Source organism: Apus apus, chromosome 2 (assembly GCF_020740795.1).
Source record: "Apus apus isolate bApuApu2 chromosome 2, bApuApu2.pri.cur, whole genome shotgun sequence".
NCBI lineage: Eukaryota > Metazoa > Chordata > Aves > Apodiformes > Apodidae > Apus > Apus apus.
Genome location: NC_067283.1, coordinates 131,180,363 through 131,200,619, shown reverse-complemented (window position 1 = coordinate 131,200,619; position 20,257 = coordinate 131,180,363). Strand labels below are relative to the sequence as shown.

The 20,257-nt window shown below is 39.2% G+C and overlaps 1 protein-coding gene across 1 annotated transcript in view; it reads right to left on the bottom strand.

Annotated features, from left to right (window-relative positions):
- The window catches only part of NECAB1 (N-terminal EF-hand calcium binding protein 1), a 55,920-nt gene that overhangs the window by 10,967 nt on the left and 24,696 nt on the right, over positions 1–20,257 (bottom strand). Inside the window, exons 5-8 of the mRNA XM_051610833.1 lie at positions 17,878–17,975; positions 4,297–4,433; positions 2,847–2,959; positions 1,275–1,351 (exon numbers count right to left, since the gene is read on the bottom strand). Coding sequence (XP_051466793.1) covers positions 1,275–1,351; positions 2,847–2,959; positions 4,297–4,433; positions 17,878–17,975 — 425 coding nt within the window. The remainder of the gene's footprint in view (positions 1–1,274; positions 1,352–2,846; positions 2,960–4,296; positions 4,434–17,877; positions 17,976–20,257) is intronic.

The window sequence follows — 20,257 nt, the reverse complement described above, 5'->3', positions numbered from 1 at the left end:
AAGCAGAGCTGCGAGTAAAGTTGGACCGAAAGTAGAGTTACATTCCTTGACAGACTTTGACATTTCAAAATCCAATGTGTAGCTATTCCAAAACAACCGAGTTGCTGCTAAAATGTCATTAATGTGGCAACTGCTGTGTAATTGCTTTTCTCATGCAGAAGTGACCTCTAAGGAAGCAGTTGTGTTCAGGCAGATGAGCATGCCCTGGCTAGAGGCTTAATGGACTGAGCAGGCCATAGGAGCTGCTGAACATAGCAAGGAATAGAGTGAGAAGCTGACAGAAGTTACATACAGTGCCACAAGGAATGGCCGAATTTCACAGCTGGTTAAGAAGTGATGTGAGAGACTGTCAGACCTCAGAAACTGAGTCTTACAAGGCCAGCAGTGCTGGAGATGACTGTATCGGTGATGCAGCTAAGCAGGAATAAAGCTGAGATAACAGAAACACCAAATTTTGGTCCCAAACTGGGACCAATGAGGAGAAGTAATGAGGGGCAATTTGTTCTCCAAAAAAACCAATGAAGTCATCACACGCAGAAGTAAGCCAACTTTTAAAAGCAGTAAATCTGATTAAAGACAAAATAAATTTTCTGTACAGACAGATGCCACTCAGGTTTTTACAAGCCCTAAGGAGACCTTGGTATCATTGGATCAGATGGGTAATTTGTCAGACTCCTGGAGGGCTCTGCTTCCATGTGGGAACCACAGGCAATCTCAGGGCTCTGGGGGCTAGTAAAGCCCAGGAGCTGGGGCAGCTCTCACAGCTCCCAGGCAGGATGGTTGGATTTGTATCAGCTTTTGGTTGAACTGTACTTATTAGGAAAGTGTTTTTAATCTTTATAATTTAGTATTATCCGATGGGGAAGGAGGAAACAAAACTTTCTGTCAAGCTTCAGTGGGAAATTTTGGAGAGGAAGAGAAAAAACCAAAACCTAAAAAGAGACACTTGTCCCATGTTCCCCAAAACAAGCATAACTAAATACAATAACATCCTCCTGTCATGGAATGATGTGGCTTTTCTGATCTTTATAAGGACTTGTAGTGATGGGAAGGGGAAAGCAGAGCTTGGGAAAACCATGTCGTGCTCTCATGAAATAGGAAAAGATGGTGATGAGGGGAATACATAGGCATTTAATGAGTGTTAGCTCCCTTAAATGACTTTTCATACATTATTAACTGGGAAGACTGTGACTGGGACACTGAAAGCATTTGTGGTTTACAGATTTTCAGTAAACTGAAAATAAGAGAACAAACAGGTGAAAAAACCCACACACCTTCTTTTCCAGCCTGTCAATCAGTTTTTGCAGTCTGTTTATCTGGGTCACCCACTGGCTGTCTTCCTCAATCCAACCTTTGGAAAATACAAAAAATTAACATTTTAAAATGTTTCTAAATGCTGGAGGATAGTATATTAATTTATTTCATAAACAGGTTTATCTTAGGTTGCAATTTATTTTGCTTCTCAATGATTATGCTGCAACTAGTGTAAGTAAAGGAAAACATTATTTGACTATATGAATTATTTTCTTTCTTTCAAAGATAGAGTAGAAATCCAATACAGAACGACAACTACATTCTAGACTAATACCAGTGCTTTTGAAATCATGCTGATACCTGAAGAAAGGAATGCTGTCCCCTGCAGATGGAACCAGCTCATAACCTTAGCACCTTCTGCTCAAAATGCAAAGTAAGCTTGGGTTTGTGGGTATGTTAAAGTTTTCTCTGTCTTAATATTTTCCTTAGTTTGCCATTTCTTGATCTTCTTTATGTGAAAGTTTTTGTAAAAGTAAGTCAGCTCTTCTGCTGCCTAGTCAGACTGTCTCTGGGATGCCTTTCAAATATATCCCATGGAGAGACCATGTGCTGTGTCTTTTCTGCTAGTCCTCTTTTACCTGAGAGCACTGGTGAAGGTGAAAGAAATGCAGTCAAGACTGTCTTGAATATTCTTGGCATGGTCAATACAGCTTAGGTGCTAGCATCTATCTTCCTTCTGCAGAGAGACAGCAGACCTGCTATAGGACCCTGGCTGGTAGGACATTGCTGTGGTCCTGACACAGTGCTTCCAGCAGGATTCCAGGATTATTCAAAGTTAAGAGTACATATGTTGCTTCCCAATTAAAACAAATAAATAAATAAATAAGTTCTTATAAACAGCAGAAAATAATTAGTTGGGTGTAAATTTGCAGCTAAATGATCGATGTTTCTGGCATGTCCTGTTCAGATCTGAGTGACTGGTCAAAAAGTGGACTTGACGCATCAGGTACTTTGGTGTTTCAGCCATCTTCAAGCCTTGTTTCTCAGATACATGACAAAGCCTAGAGATGCCTTCCCTGCAGCCTCAAGCTTAATGTCACTGCTTCCAAAGAATCCCTCTCATGTTTTCCAAAGCAGAAATGCTGTCTCAGATGGGTATTTCTTTGTACCATCGTAAATAAAATATTTTTTCTTTCAGGTTTTGTGTTTCTGTTTCATGTTTGTTTCTCTCAATTTGGATGCAAGTCATGACAGAGAACTTGGTTCTGTATAGGTTACAGCCTTTGCCTTTTCATTCTTACCTGCAGGCTACAAATGTTACCTAAGAAATGCTCAATCAACCCCCAAAAAAACCAGTTTGGCTCATAATTACGTATTTATTTTTTATCAGTTCAGATCTATGGGTACATATTTATTTTCCTTACCATTTGAGCTAATATTCTGTATTAAATTGAAGACTGATTTCTGTCAGTAAAATATCTGAGATACCATTTCTAAATAAAAATTTTGAGAGGAAGGTACATGGAGATTTTTCCCTATATTTTTGTGCATGCACATGTTTTTAAATAACTTTAAAATGTGAAATACTATACCTGTGCCAAAATGAGGGCTATTTAGTGACAGGCTGTTGTTCCTCTGAAGCCTTCGAGCTGAGCGTTTTCCTGGCCACGGAACTGAGAGCACTTCTGGTTTTGTTGGACCTTGTCTGCACAGAAACATGGTAGACTTCATAAGGTAAAACATGTGGGAGAGATCTCCTCTCTCTGTTTTCAAAAAATGTGCTTGTATGTTGCCTTTTGAATTGAAATGGAGAAATACCTGTTGATTCCACTGAATTCTTTTCTGTATTTTCACTATTAATTGTGTTTAGGTTGCTAGTGAAGAAAAAAAAAAAAAGGAAAAAAAAAAAAAAAGGAGCCTTAAGCTGGTGTAAACTTCTCTTTTAGGGAGAGAAAGTTCTGGGTCAGTGTCTGTCTGTTGTGTGATTCTGACCTAGCCTAATTTTTCTAGCATCTCTGCAGAGGAACTGGGATCACAAGAACACCTAAAGTGAGATAGGAACTTTAAACATTGGCCCCTTCAGCTTAAAGACAGAAAAAATAAACAGCAACTTTTATCTCTTGATAAGGAAGGAAAATTGATGATAATTACCTAATAATGGATGGAGTACAGATACGTTTTCTGGGACCAGCACTGAAACATGCCAGATACAGAAATTATTTTTGTTTCTACAGTGATGACAGAGTTATTGAAACTTGAGAGTCTGTGTGAGGACTGAAGGCTGTCTCTACATGGTTCTTTCTCATCATCCAACTGGAGAGCAGTGAAGGACCAGAACTATGGCTAGTTTTGAACAGTTAGTTGGATGGATGAGTGGTTGCAAAGAATAGCAGACAGTAGTCTGAACAGTTCAGTAAATAATTCCCAGGTCACTTCTTTGGAAAGCTCCCTGGTCTCCTAAAGCACAAAATGAAGGCTCACCAAAAGCTCACACGTTATGTTAAGGAGATGTTTTAGGATAGCATTTTCTGCAGCATAAAATCCCTTTACAGTAAGCCACATTATGTCAGTTCTACATACAACCCACCAGAGGACTAGACTGGAACCTGCTTGTACTCAATTTCAAGAAAACCCCTATTATTGATTTCCTATTTGGAATAAAAGTGTACGCTTATTTATCACAGAATGGTTTGGGTTGGAAGGGACCCTAAAGCTCATCTAGTTCCAACCTCCATGCATGGGCAGGGGCATCTCCCACTAGACCAGGTTGCTCAAAGCTCCATCCAGTCTGCCCTTGAACACTTCCAGGGATGGGGCATCCACAACTTTGCTGGGCAACCTGTGCCAGTGTCTCACCACCCTCATAGTGAAGAATTTCTTCCTAATGTCTAAACTAAATCTACCCTCTTCCAGTTTAAAGCCATTAGTCTAATTATTTTACAAGGGCACTACATGCTCTTGTAAAAAAGTCCCTCTCCAGGTTAGTGGGTGAAATGTAAAACAGTCTTGGAGGTTCACAAGTTGGGCAAGAGGATTGCTCACCTCTCCTGCCGAGTCTGCTCCTCTGTAGTTTCCATGGCACATTCCAGGGAGCTCTGGAGGGACTGAAGCTGATTCACTGTTTCCTTCAAAAGAAAGCGAGTCACAAACTGCTCCAAATTAGAAGCTTCTTGATAGTCCTAAAATGACATGAACAACAACATAAAGAGATGAAGATTTGCCTACAAGGTTAGAAATATGTGAGGGAAGATTCAGACTTAATTCAGAAAAGAAGCAGATTGAAATACATGCAGCTTGCTTATACACACAAACCACATAAGTAACCTTTATGTTTCTGAACAGAAAGACCTCTGAACTTTCAGGTATAGACACGGATCCCACTCAGACTGAGAAAGTTCCAGGTACACAGTGGCAAAACATAGTTTCTACTCAAAAAAACCTTTTTCTTTATAGTTCTTAACTCCAGTTGAGGGCAGTACCACATTACTTGCTTAAGCATGGAAAAGCCAAGATATGATCGAAAACTGCAGAACTGAATTGGCTGAAGGACTGTCTGTGCCAGAGAGATTGTCTTCTGAATTTGTGTATTTGACTGATTTGTGTTCCTTTAATTTGTTTAATTATTTTTGGAACCATATATCTAAATATTTCACTATTATATTAAATTACGGTAAGACAAGGGGTAGTGGTTTTAAACTAAAAGAGAGTAGATTTGGACTAGATATAAGGAAGACAATTTTTTACAAGGAGGGTGGTGAAACACTGGAAGAGGTTGCCCAGTGAGGTAGTAGATGCCCCCTTTGCTAACTGTTCAGGTGGGCCCTCACTGATGGGGGGGATCATATCAACATCAGCTGTGTAATGCTACTGTCTGAGGCTGTCTGCTTTTTGACTCCTTCAGAAATGCCTTCCTGCATCTGAAAGTTAGTAAAGCTTTTTTTCACCAGAATATTCCAGTTTTGTGCATTGCAACAGGATATAGTCTTTTTTCTTCCTGTTCTGTTGTCCCATAGGTTCTATATTTAAAGGCTTCCCTATGGAAAAGGTACTTGTGATCTCTAAATATGGCTTAGAGTTACCTTACGTAGGCAGAGCTTTTTTGTAAAGATGAGCTTGGCAGGCAGGATCCCCCATCACCCGGGGGACTCTAGAATTATCAGAGACTCTTTCCTTATGTATATTTTACACAAATACTGGTGTTTACAGCTCTTCTATGTGGAATTACTTAACTCTCAATGCACTCAGTTGGACAAACAGCTACTCAATATTTTCTTTTAAATAATGACTCTGAGGCCAGCAATTCTGAGCTCACAGAAATGCTGGGCAACTTCAGTTCCTGCCTGCTGAAAGGTAACTACTCTTACCTGTCCTTCTAAAATTCTTCAAAGATCATGGAAGAAGGTATTCAGCATCTGTAAATTGCCTGCTTTGTTATAATTTAAGCCATGGAGGGAAAATTACAATTCAACTTAAACCTCAACTCCAGCACTCAGCAATGAAGAATTACCAGCTGTGCTTTGTTTTTGTTTCATCACTCTACTTCCTACAGAAAAGTGCCTTCATTTGCATTTTACTAAAGGCATACTGGTACAAGATTTGACTAGAGGAAATAAAATGTTAATTCTGAATTAAGAAAAATGTATTAAGTGTATATTATATTATAAACAGTGTAACTGCATGCCTGTCATTTGTACTGTCAGCATATTCCACCACCAATTAATAATGGGACCCACTGATGGCATCTGTACATAAATTAGAAAAATGGCCTGTTTCTTGAATTTCATTAGCTGTAAATTACCATTCATTAGCATATACATTATACTGCACAGCAGTTTGTGCAGTTCAGATGAAATAAATCTGTGTTAACATATCATTCTGCTTGTTAGTTTTACTGATGGTGAGTGAATGAGGGTAATTTTCCACATCTTCCTCATCAGGAGGCAACTGCGACCTTTGTGAGAAGCTAGGATTTGGGTTTCCATTAATGCAATTGAAAATACACATAATTAGTGATTTCCCTGTGGAAAAGGTCATGGTGGTCTTTAAAACTGGCTTGCAGCTATCTTAAAAGTTGCAGAAGAGCTCCTCCTCTTCTAAAGGCAGAGGAGGCAGGGATCAGGTATCTCCTAAAGGAGTCCGCATCTCAAGGCTGTGACATGTTCAGCGACTCTCTTGATCCTCTTGAGCCTGGTGCTCTCTCCACAGGTGACCTGACACCACGCTGATCCACTTAGAAAAGCAACTCCTTGAGGTGTCGAAGGAGGGAGATACCTGTGTTTGCTTACTTGGGGCAAGCAAACTGGCTTGGTTGGGACAAAAAATAACTCTGAAATCTCTCAGCAGGGCTGGGAGCTTAGGCAAGAGCTCCACAAACTTAAGGGAGAAGGATGTCTGGCTGTCATCTAGTCTGACCCCCTGTTCAGAGCAGGGCCAACTTCAAAGCTAGCTCAGGCTGCCTGGGGACATGTCAGCTGAGTTTGGAACATCTCCAAGGATGGAAATGACAACATCTCTCTGGTCCATTGTTGCAGTACCCTCTCCACGTGAAATATTTTACATATGTCAAGTCAGCATTTTCCCGTTCACAGGCTGTATCTGTTGTTGACTTTTGTGCTTTTGCTTGGCACCCCTGGAAGAGACAACTTTGCTTTGCCTTCTCTGTAGAGAACCTGTTTTGTTTTCTCTCTTTAGAAAGCAGAATGACATCTTCCCTCAGCCTCTTCTCCAGGCTGAAGAAACCTGGTCCCCTTGGCCTCTCCTTTCTATATTGCTATTTTTCTGTATACTAGTTTACTATTTAACACTTTTCTTTAGAACTTATTTATTTGTGCTTGATTTTATTTATAACATTACTTATAATAATTATCTATTACTGTTATATTTGTTTGCAATTTTCTGTTTCCTATTTTATATGTTGGATCAAATAAATGTCATAAAAATTATTTATGCTTATCTTAACAGGGGAACTGAAAAGTTTTGAGTAAAACTCAGTAAGGAATAGTCTATTTAAATTTCCCTTGATCATGGAATGTCTCGTGCCCTGTGTGTTCAGACCCTGCATTAGCAGGACAATGCCCTGGGTCACAACTTTGAACAGAGAATACTAAATTATTCAGAAAAACTATACAAAAATTAAAAAGAATTCAAGCTTTTTAAATTTCAGTCACTAAATTCTAATTCTTCAGACTCTAGGATAGAGTCAGAACAGAGCCAGAATAAAATAATTATTTCAACAGAAGCCAGATCCAGAGATACTCATAGTGTTGACTTCAAACAAATGCAACTTTTATAGCATCCTCATCATAAGAGTGAGCAAAGTCATAACGTGCCAAACCATTAATAGATTCAACTTTAGAGTGTGGCAAAAACTTTACAAGTTTTTCAAAGTATTTAAAAGTATTAATTATTCAGAATAGATTACATGTTTAAATTCTGCCTAGAGAGCTGGAACAGTGACAACCTCTATTAAGCACTTGCAATATAGACATAAGAGCAACAAAATAAAACAGGCGGCCAGGGGTTATCATAAGAGAATTTTGACACACATTTTTAATAGTGGGCACAAGAACAGCACAAGAGTCTATCACTCTCCTATACTGGGATTATTGAAGAAGCAAGGCACTCTTATTGTGATAATAGTATGTAAAAAAATTAATGCATGGACAAAAAGTAAGTCGTATTTAACTGCTGTTAAGTGCATCATGTAGGTAAAAGACAAGAAACTGTGTTTTGGCCATGCTCTTTATGAGCAGGTAGCAGGGATATATAGTGCCACTGCTCCTGGGAGAAGGTTGTAAGAATACAAGGAAAACATCAAAGCTGTTGGTGGTTTTGATAGTTATCAACAAGAGAATGGCTAGGTTTAATGTTTCTTAATCTGCTGTCAAGTTATTTCTATACACTTTTATGTTGAAAGGTATGGATATTAACTAAGATTTCTTTTTTTAAGTTCTGACTCTTTGTCATATCTTCTCTGCTACCAGCAAAAAAATTAGCTTTGTCTCTTTCTGTCCCAGTGGGTACAAGGCTTCCCCAAAAAAGATCAAAGGAGTTCCCAAGAGTTTTCATTACTCTGATAAGTAGCTCAGAGTAAAGTGGTGAATCTCTGGAATATCCTTGTGGGAGTGCTCAGAATTCATGGCTCGAAGGCTTGACACATTTTGCACTGTGACCAGCACTACTCTCTTCAGATGAGTTTACAACAGACAGCTGATGAGCAGATGAGTACATGGATTTATGCAAAAAGGATCAGGACTCCAGTTCTAACCACTGGAAAGTCTGTCTCATCAAAAATCAGGGCATGGTAAAAGAGCAACCCATGGAATGTAGGTCAAGTCATCCATAGTGAAAAGAAAAATCTTCCAGATGGATTTAAAAGGAGTTTATAGACTGCATTTCATCAGTTTTGTAGGTATTTAGGAACTGGAATGGGCTGCCCAGGGATGTTGTTGATGCCCCATCCCTGGAGGTTTTTAAGGCCAGGTTGGATGAGGTTTTGTGCAACCTGATCTAGAGGTAGGGTGCCCTGCTCATGGCAGGGGGGTTGGAACTTGATGATCTTTGAGGTCCCTTCCAACCTTAATCATTCTATGATTCTATGATTCTGTTTTAACTATAAACAGTAGAATATGAGAAACAATAGGAACAGTTCTTAAAACCTAGTGCAGCTGGAGCTCAGTAACAGATCAATTTATTATTCTGATACGTTGATGTTACTACTTTTTATCCTTTTATCAAATTCTGACTGCTCAAAACTATTATTGATATAGTTTTCTTAGAATGAAAAAATAGAACCATTTTTTGACCAGAATAATCCTCTTTTGTTCTTCTTTGGGCCCAACAATTAACAGAAATTTTTGCTGCAATGTAGCTAACTTCTGCCTAGCAGAGTAGGATTTTTTTTCTCCATTCAACTTTGCATTCTTGATGCTGGGCACATAATGCCTAATATGTACACAGCCACATCTTCCATTGCTTTTCTGTCTTTCCCTTTGTCTTCCCTGTGAAAAACATAAATTTACAGCAAATCTTTCAACCCTTATTCCCCTCCATGGTATTAATTAATGACATCCATGCAAGTGGTGCCCAGCCACTGATGGTGCCTGAAGACAATTGATAGGATGTTCAAACACAGTGCAAGAAAGACAGCCTGAGGCTGCAGTTGGCTTGACTAGCTCAATGAGAAATATTCTGAGAGGATGTTTTCTGATGTGCAATTCAGAAAGTACTCACTCTTCCTGAAACTCTCTTCTTCATCTAAGATCCTTCGATCAGTATCTCACATCTTTCAAATAACTATGAGAATCAAAACCCCTAGTCACTGTAGTACAAGGAGATATATGTCCAGTTAAACTAGTGCAATAGAGTTTGTCTTTTAAAGACAGTGTGTAGCAATCAAATCTACAGGAAGAATTAATTGTGTGCAGTTAAGCTATCCATAACATTGTAGTACTTTAATCAGTTGGCTTAGAATATCAAAAACAGTCGCTTATTGCAGTATGTACCACTGCTGCTATTTTTGTCTTGAACTTCATCTATCTGCCTTCCATGTTTTATGTAATCTCCACCCTGAACATAATTCTATTTCTTTATGAGGTATAACAAAATCAAGAACTCCTTTTTGTTCTGGCTTTTCATTTCCAGTGGAATCTAGGTATGTTGTCCACTTTAAAACATCAAGATGGGAGACAGCTATTGCATTTTAGATCTGAAAAGAATCTAGGGATGAATGTAATGAACAAATAAACTGGATGAAAAGCCCAAGTATGAAAATTAGTAGTTAGGATAAACTGAGCAATACTGGCCCAAAGTTATTCCTAGGCAGCAGCTATTAATTACATGCAGTCTGCAAACGGTGTTATTTGTAAAAAGTGCAATTTAAAAGAGAACAAGACTAGACTCTCTGGAAACTCTTTAAAAATTATAATCACATGAAAAAGAAAAAGGAAAAAAAAAAGGTTCCAGCCAATTTAACACAGATTTTGAAAAAACAAAAAACTGATCTGAAACTTCCTTTTTGCTCAAACAGAATGTTAGTTGTAGAATCCTATTGTCGACATATGCTTATCTAGTTTTTTTCCCCCCATTTTGTTTTGCAATATAATTTTCATAATCACTACTGTTACTATTACTCAAATATGCAATTAAAAAAATCTAGGTATTCTGGATTATAATGAATATCAACCCCTCAGAATGCAGTCATTTACATAATTACTATAAATGCATCATCAGTAACTAAACTGCATGTCTTATCTTTCAGCTCCTATAATCTTCTCTCTTACTTTCACTGGTTCCTATTTTTAGACTACTCAAGAAGATTTTCAGTAATAACAAGGCTGCATTGACTTCATTTAACTTTGGATTTTTTTTAACAAAGCAGAAAAATAAATTGTTACATAGGAGCAAAGAATTAGACATGCTGTGTTGGTCACTGAATCCAGTATCTTGCTGTTGCACACCATGCACTCCCCTTTCTATGTTTTTGCAAGCAACATGTAAAAAGCAGTTAGGTTCTTTTTTTTTTCTCCCAAATGCTTGGAAGGCTATTCCAGAGCTTGATTGCTCTATTGAATAAGAATTATCTTTCATTTCCATCCTAAATTTAGTATGTGTATGTTTTGATACATAAATGCTGGTATAAACCAGTCACGGTTACTACTACTTAAATGGTGTTTGCTAACTCACTGAGTCTGGGCTCCAGCTATCACAGATAGATCATTTGGTGTCCTTCATAAAAAAGTTGTAAAGGAGGGAAGAAAGTCCCTCCGAAGCTAAGAGAAAGAGACTTTACAGAGTCTGGAAAGGAGAAGTTTTGTAGTATCCCATCCTTTGTTTCCTACGTTTGCCTGTGATTCCTTCCTATGGAAGTCTGTAGTGCTTTTGTCTTCAAAAGAAGAAATATATCTTCGTATTTACAGGGGGACCATGCAACTCAGGGGCCAAGTCTCTCTAGATGCAATTTTGAGAAAATGTACATTAACTATACTAGCCAAAGTGCTTTTGGGCTTTCATCTACAGAAGAAAGATCTTGCTGTACTTTTGAGGAAGAAAAGAAATGTAAGGAAATTGAATGAGAACAATGAAACAAGTATGATGAAAAGATGACACAGAGGAACAGATTAAGAGGGGATCTTCAATATTTGTTTAAACAATTTCCTACTTTGCTGACAGTCTTTCTTGGTTATTTCGATGTTCCTTTTATATTAGATTTGAATTTCTCATTTTGTCATTCATAAATGCTTTCTATTTGCTGTACAAAAGTCCTACCCAAGTCCATCCAGGAGGCTGCTATTGTGATACAGTTATTTGATTTGTACTTAACAGATAAAGTTATATAGGGTCAATCTCTACTCTTACTCACTGAATCGAAGTTTCTTCTTATATGAACTGCTTACTACAAAAGCCAGTTTCAGTTTCAATTTACTTTTTTATTAGACTTTTTTGCATTGTTTTCTATTGAAACTAAAATACATGGTCTAATAAGTATAACCAGTATAACCTAAGAAAAAGCTTAGATATAAAGCTTTTTGTTGGAGGCCAGGTCACTTTTACAACAGGTATGCTGGGCTTAAGTAACTTTTGAGACAGCTCACAGGGTGGCCTTCATTTGCAAGGAAGAAGAAACAACTATGTGGGCATACAGTGCCACTCTCCTGAGGAAGTACCTCTGACAGGCTCAGTTGCTCTCAGTAATTCCCAATTCCCACCATTTCACCAATGTGCCAGTGAAAAAAAATCTGAATTTTAGTTGTCACTCCAGTAAGTTAAGAGCTGGTATGCTGTACATCAAGACCATTGTCAGCTCCATGACATTAGGTGGGGCTCAAGCCAACAGCCACTGTAATCATGGAGCAGGAAGCATACCCCCATCCTGAAATCCCCCAGCACAGTCACTTGGCCACCAGCCAGCTGTGGTTAGGCTTCCACCAGCACTGCAGCATAAACTGCTCTGAGAAGCAGGGGGTTCAAAATAATCTGAAATTATCTCTGCCTCCTCCCAGGCTTCTGCTGCCAGCCTTCACTGTGCGGGTTTCAGTGGGCTCACACAGAATCACAGAATCATAGAATGTGCTGAGTTGGAAGGGACCCATCAGGATCATCGAGTTCAACTCCTGTCCCTGTGTAGGGCACCCCAGGAATCACACCACGTGCCTGAGAGCATCATCCAAATGCTTCTTGAACTCAGGCAGGCTGGGTGCTGTGACCACTTCTCTGGGGAGCTTGTTCGAGTGTTCAACCACCCTCTAGGTGAAAAACCTTTCCTGATATCTAACCTAAACCTCCCGATTCAGCTTCCTGCTATTTCCTTGAGTCCTGTCATTGGTCACAGGAGTGAAGAGGCCAGTACTTGCCCCATCTCTTCCCTTCCTGAGGAAGCCTCAGACTGCAATGAGGTCACCCCTCAGCCTCCGCTTCTCCAAGCAGAATAATCCCAAGTGACCTCAGTTGCTCCTCATAAGTCATCCCTTCCAGGCCCTTCACCATCCTTGTGGCTCTCCTCTGGATGCTTTCCAATAGCTTGATGTCCTTTTTATATTGTGGTGCCCAAAACTACACACAGTACTCAAAGGTGAGACTGCACCAGTGCAGAGTGGAGCGGGACAATCACCTCCTTTGACCGGCCGGCAACGCTCTGCTTGATGCACCCCAGGACACAGTTGATCCTCCTGGCTGCCAGGGCACACTGCTGGCTAATCAGTTTGCCATCAAGTCCTGGCTGGAAAGCGACCCCAGGCTGTTAGCAAAAGGGATGGAAGGAGGCAGAAGAGGGGAGTGCTCTTCAGCTGCTGAAGAAAAGTGAACTTCAAATAGGTGCTTTGCCTTCTGATAAGAGGTACTGTCAGGCTAATCCACCACCAGATCTTCCTCTGTGGGACAGTTCCTCTGGGAAAAACCCTTCAGAGATCTCAGAGCTATTCAAGTACCTAAACTGAAGTCTGGTGCCCTACAGAGAGACACAAGGTTTCCAGCTGCTGCCCCAGCAAGGGGTCTCCTCCTGCCCTGGGGTCTCCTCCTGCCCCTGGGTATCCTGGAAGTCCTGTGTGCTATTTGTCAGGCTTGTACAGACATCCTGAATGTCCTTGAATAACCTAGGTTTTCTAAAGCACCACTAGATGCTTATGTTTAAACCCCTAAATACTTCTATATTGTCAATTCTATTTTATATGAAAATGACTTTTTGGTGAGCTTTTGGTAGTTTACTGAGTACAGGAAACTTCACCACCACCAGCAGGTTGCATTTGCAATGACCTATAGCAATACCAGGAATAAAAATGATAAAGCAAAACTTTTTCTTACTGAATAGCTGACAAAGAGCAACAATTTTATGGCCTGATAACTTAAGGAAGACGTTCTTTAGTCTCTAAGTTTCTGATTCTTGGTATTCACAAGTCAAGAGAACCAAGATATCAAGTACCTTAAAAAACCTGGTCTAATTTTATCTATCTACATCATTACTGAGTGACAGATTTTACTTTCTGTGCTGCAAATTGCAGAGTTTCTCTTTGTTGTATTTATATGTGACTGCAAGCTACAGAATGTAATAAAAAAAGCAGCTTGCTGAAAATGTTATGTATGGGTAATAAAGAAGTTCAGATTAGATATTTTAATTGAATGTGCTTCCAGGTTTTGTTATAAAAGACATCAGGAAAAAAAAAAGGCTTAAAGAAACAAGTCTTCCAATGGATTTGTAAAGTTTTTTTGAGTAATTAATTTTTAATTACTTCCTGTTTATAAGATAAAAAAGATATGAGATAAACAAAACTATCTTGTCCTTTGATTGGGAAACTATCAACCTGTCAGGTACAAGAAAAACAACCGATACCTATAATTAATCTGTTCTCACCACTTCTAAAAGAGCAGCTGATGCAGACTCTCCATCCTAAGGAGAGAAAAGACCCACTATCAAGTGCCACAAGTGCCTCTCAAATTCCTTAGATGTTTCCCTTCCTTGTGTAAGGATAAACCACAAGAGCCCAGCACCAAAACAGACGGGTTTGGTAAGAAGTCTTTTGTATTAAATATATGTTGCTTGCAAATGCAACTCAACCTTTTCTCTGCTGAAGGATGTTCCTTGCTCTACCTCTTTGCATTTTTGCTTATCACCTTCCCTTCAAGTGACAGAGCATGAACCCCTCCTACATCACCGAGGGCTTCCTGTCTGCCCAGGTGCTATTTAGTTTGGACAGGCTGGGGGGACCTGGCCTCAGAATGGTGAAAGGAAGTCTGGTTTCAAAGTCTCATGAACATGGAAACACACCGGAAAGTTTTCACCTAAAGATGACTCAATATTTCCACTTTTTTATAGCACAAGGCTAGAAGACTGGAGAAAAGCTCAGTTCAGGAATTCTTTCAAACCACAGAGGACAATAAAGTACAGAAAAACTATGCTGCAATTAACTTGCAGGAGTCAGTTATCTGGTAATTTGTTGGGTTAAAAATGTCTACACATGGAAATAATTTGGAGTGATGGGGACAATTTTATTGATCTTGATTTAAACCCAGGTGTCTGTAGCCAAGCCAGACTCCAGTTGCTCTTGGTGAGAAATCTGACTATAGGCTGAACAGATTGGGGTTTCTTGTAAACAAAATCCAATGTATTTGTTCATTAATGCACATGATTTTCAAAACTGAAGCAAGAAAACATGAATAGTCAAATCTAATTTATGTGCAAAAGCTTCTTGGTGCACACTTTTGTACTAGATTTACAGATACGAGTCAAATAATACCACACACTTTGGTGTTATCAAACTTAGATTAATGTACACCAAAAAGTAAATAAAATTACATTAAACCACATGCAGGGTTTTTTAAATTCCTAGTTCTGTTTATATCTGGGATAAGGAGCATTTATAGATTAGGTATTTTGATTTTTCAGACATTTTGATCTACTATCAAGCTTTTTGTTGAAGACTAACACATCTTCCTTCTCTGGGGTTGACGCAAAGCTGAACATATTTTCCAGGGCCCCAATTCTGCAGCTGCTTCATGTGCAACGTACCTACTGAATACAGGCAACATTAACTGGTAGGAAAGCAGGGATTTTCCATAGGAAGGACTGAATGGTGATTGTTTATCTGACTCTAAACCAGATAAATAAAATTAATAAAGTACCACGTTGCTCCTTTTTCCCAAAAAAAACATTTAAGACTGAATGAGCTGCCTGCCTGAAGTGGCACACACTCTGGGGAAGTTCAGTGGAGACTGATAGTTAAAGGCACCAAGTCTTCTCCAATCTACAAGAAGTCAGAGGGGATAGAAAGCTCATAGCAACCCTGGGACCGGGTCTGTGTTCAGCCCCATGCTCTGCAGAGTGGTGCTCAGGTTCAATCTGAGAAATCTTTGCTTTTGGTTTTTAATAGGGGAATTTGGTCCTTGGAAATTTGGTTCTGGTCACTGGAACTGTAGATACTGCTGCTGCAGATACACCATGTCTTTGTAACTGTCAAAGTGCAGGTCTTAATTTCTGGGCTTTTTTTTCCTACATACTATTTTTCCAACTAGATGATGGCTTAGAAGATTGTAATAAATGGTCTCATTACCTCAGCAACTATTTAAGGGGCTAGGTGGCTGCAACGGCAGAGCAGTGACAAAGTTTTCTTTTGCCCTAGGAGGGGAAACCCAAGCCTTGCTTTGCATCCGTGCCAATGGCCACTCATTCCCAGACCACCCACTTCTGAGCACCTGCTGGTCTGAGCTGCAGAGCCAACTTGAGCCAGGGGCTACATCACATCTACAATGTGTCACGGGTGATGAACATAACTTACCTATGTTATCTCAATATGCTAACTGGCTTTTGCTCCACCTCCAGCTGCAATTTTAGGTGGATATATTCCAGATTTTAGACGTCAATAAAAGCTTGGACTATTTAAGATGCAAATGTTATTATTTGCACTCCAATTATTTATCAAGCAGTCAGGTCACATAAACTATCTGTTTCCTGTAAACTAATGAATTTCTGTTGTGAATAATCCCTAATTGGAATTCAGAATTTAATTTACATACAGAGCTATAGTTTCTGGCCATATTCTAGGCAGAAAGCTCTATTTTAGAATATTTGAGGACACATTATTTTGACTGTGTCCACATGGTTGTAGAAAGTGATAAGCTGTTCCCTCAGCCTCCTTTCCTCCAGACTAAACAACCTCAGTTCCCTCAGATGCTCCTCATAAGACTTGTTTCTAGGGCCTTCACCAGCTTCATTGCCCTTCTTTGGACATACTCCAGCACCTCAATGTCATTCTTGTAGCGAGGGGACCAAAGTATTCAACGTGTGGCCTCACCAGTGCCAAGTGGGACAATCACTTCCCTAGTCCTGCTGGCCACATTATTTCTGATACAAGCCAGGTTGTTGTTGGCCGCCTTCACCACCTGGGCACACTGCTGGCTCATGTTCAGCCAGCTGTCAACCAGCATCCCCAGGTCTTTTTCCACCAGGCAGCTTTCCAGCCACTCTTCTCCAAGCCTGTAGCATTTTCTGGGGTTGTTGTGGACTCTACTGCAGGACCCTGCACTTGGCCTTATTAAACCTCATACACTTGGCCTCAGGCCATTGACTCAGCCTGTCCAGATCCCTCTGTAGAGCCTTCTTACCCTGAAGTGGATCAACACTCCTCAATGTATGAACAAGCAGTTATGAACATATCCTCAGGTATTATCATAATTAATTGAGTGCCAAGTGGATTGGCCCCCTAGCATGTCCTGTGGCACAGCCACATCCCCCATCAGATGAAGAGCTGGAGAAATTGAGCTTAATTGTTCCTGAGGAACACCTCCTCCTTCTGGGGTTAATACCCCCTCTTTGCTATGGAGGGCAACAGCCCTAACACCTTCTTTTTGCTTACTCTCTGAGTGCTGTTGCTGTTTAAAATGCCTGAAATGGAAATTAAATCTTGTTCTTGGTCAGGATGTTTCACTCAACCCAAATTTCTATGTCTCCTGTTGTTACAATCAATCAGAATACTTCCAGTTATTTACATTGTCCAGTTATATTTTGGGACTAAGAAGTTGGGACACACAGCTGCTGCTGAGAGGATGGATTTATAATCATGTAAACATATATAATCATATAACCACATAAAGACCTGGGATTCAGCTTCAGGTCACACAGGGAAAGACATTACAACCCTTTTTAATCTTTTTACTCTATTCGGAATCTACATTTTACATAACAGGTGACTCTTGCCCACCTAATTTAGTGGTAGTCATGAATATAGTCCAGGTCATTAGCATATTCCACTAACATGTTTTCTATTTTAAAAAATTGGATTATTTTTTCCTAATTCAGCCTATTTTCAGATGTGGATATGCTGATAATACTTACCCACATTTGGCATAGGACATGGAACCCTCCCTTGGTATGACAACATGAAGAAAATTCTTCATTTAATTAATAAATACAGTATTAGCTATATACAAACTGGAATACTTTGTAGGCAGAGCTTTACAGCTTTGATACTCAACAATTCTGATAAGCCTTTTCCTACTGGACTTTTGCTACAAACCTGTATATGTGGAAGATCTTAAAAACAAATTAGTTACTTTATCTAGACAAGAAAAATACTGCATTCCTGTTCAAATAAACAAAACACACAATGTAAAGAAAATGTCACAATTTTTACTTACTTTCTTTGTTTTGTCCATTGCCTTCAGTATGGTTATGTTTAAGTTTTCCAAGACAGATAGAACATTTTCATATTCTCCTAAGTGCTGGGAAAAATATTCTAAAAGAATAAAACAAACCCACATCACCTATTCATGAACTGAAAAATCAGTATTTCATTAAAAAACAATTTTATCAAGTCTGAATTCAGTTATGGTATTAGTGATCTAAATATATAAAACTAATAAGAGCTACAATGAAAGGGATTAATTTATTTTAAAGTTTTGTATTATTTCCCTCAAAATCATTCCTGGGGTACTTAAAATACTAAACTCAGTGTTTCAAAACATTTTCTTTCAACAAATGAGTTGCCAAATTGACAAAAAAAAACCCAAACAAACCAGTTTGAGAGCTGATAGAGACCTACTACATTTTCTTTCTAAAGTGGACCTTCAGTTTAATAGCCTACTTTACAATTACTAGCAGGAAATAAAGTTTTCATGTGTATGTACTAAATCTGATTATATTGACACAAAAATGAATAACACTGATAAAGCCCCTAGAGGAGATAAGGCCAAGTAGGGGCTGTTGTGAGTTGGGGTCAGGTGCGACCAGTTGTTTCTCTCTGAGAAGAGAGACCATGAGTTGGTCAGATAAGATCCTAGCCCCAGGTGCAGAGATTATATTTTCAAAAAATACAAGGCACGCAAAACACTTTTAACAAAAATCATGGGAATACTGTAAGTTGCAGGATGCTCCTGGTTAGCTGCTCAAAGCAAAGGACATTTGAACAGAAAGAGCTGATGTAATGTCAGGGGGCATAATTCAATCAAAGGGATCACAGCAAAAGGAGGAGGCAACTCTGGGAAATCAGGATCCAAGTTCCCATTTTGTTAATGAGGCAAAATGCAACAGAGGGAGGCACATGAAGGAAAACGTGAAAAAGATGGAAAACGATGCTAAAGCTGCAGACTGTGTTAGACAAGGCATTTACACATCAGATCACCTAGAGGAGCATGAAAAACAACGTCTAAATAACAGACAGGAAGAAGACTAGATAGGAGCTTTTTGAAATTATAAATAGCAATACTTTGAGGCTTTTAAGAGGTCAGTGTGAGCTTCTCAGGGGAATCATGAAAGCATAAGGTTTCAGGAGCACTGAGACACAAACTGGTATTGCCAAGAGGCTGAACAAAGTTACTCGGAATGAAAACATTGTGAATTACTATCCAGGAAGTGAAGCTTAATTTCTGAGAAGAACTGACATAACTCAGAAAAAGTAATATAATCACTAGCTAAAACATATGTTGAATAAACTCTGTATGAGATTCACAGATGAGAAACATTCTAGTGGCAACCTATGAAAGATTTAAAAGGCAGCTGAAGGGAGCCTATGTTTAATAAAAACAGATAGTAAATAGAGCCAGTGCAGGGCTGAGATGCTCCTTCAGCCCTCCTGCCAGCTAGTTCAGAGCAAAACTATAAATCTCCACAGCAGCAAATCTCTTGTGGAACAAACTCCCCTCTCTTCCTTGGCCAGTTTTATAGAATTTTGGCCAGATTTTTCAGCCAGCAGAAGTTGTCACATCCCAATTAACTTCAGCTGAGTCTCTTGTCACGTGTTTATAAGCCACAGGCTGAGGTGCCTTTCACTCGGTTCTTGGCCATGGGTAGAGTCACCCTGGGAGTGAATAAATGATTTTATGTTCACTTGACAGTTTTCAGCTTTTATAGGTCTTCACCATTAACCCCTGGGAAATATATCAGTCTACCATTTTCTTCCCTCAGAAACAGGATGTTTTTGACAACTATAACTTTTTTTTTTTTTTTTTTAGTGGGAAGACTTGCAGAAATTTTATGTGAGCTGTTTTCTGTTGCAAGCAACACTCCTAAATCACGTGCTGTAAGATCAGCTGGAGAGCAAGCAGGGTTTGGGGGAAATGACTCACAGCCGAGAATGGAGCACAGCAATGTGTTACTGGGGCAAATTCTAGGCCTTGCATGAGGTTTTTTTGTGATGAAGGATAACAGAACTTGTCAAACTGCTGTTCTCACTGCCTCAAGTTGCAGAAAAATAATGAACTTTCTTCTAGTGAGGTATTAATATGACAATCATCTCTTTCAAAATTGCCACAGCACTCATATCTCTCCAAGTTATTAATTAACTAGAAAAAAGATTTAACATGAAAGGGATATAAGTTAAAAGGTGTGTGTCTGTCTGTCTGTCTATCTTTACATCAGAACAGATCTTGAAGGTCAGAGGTCAAAATAATTTCTGCATGACAATCTAAAAGACTATAAGCCATCTGCATTCTCCAGGAGTTTTCTATTTGAGCTATAAACAGAAGAAAAATCCTATCACATGGTATGTTCAGTTGCACAGGGCTGCTGTAGGCACAGATT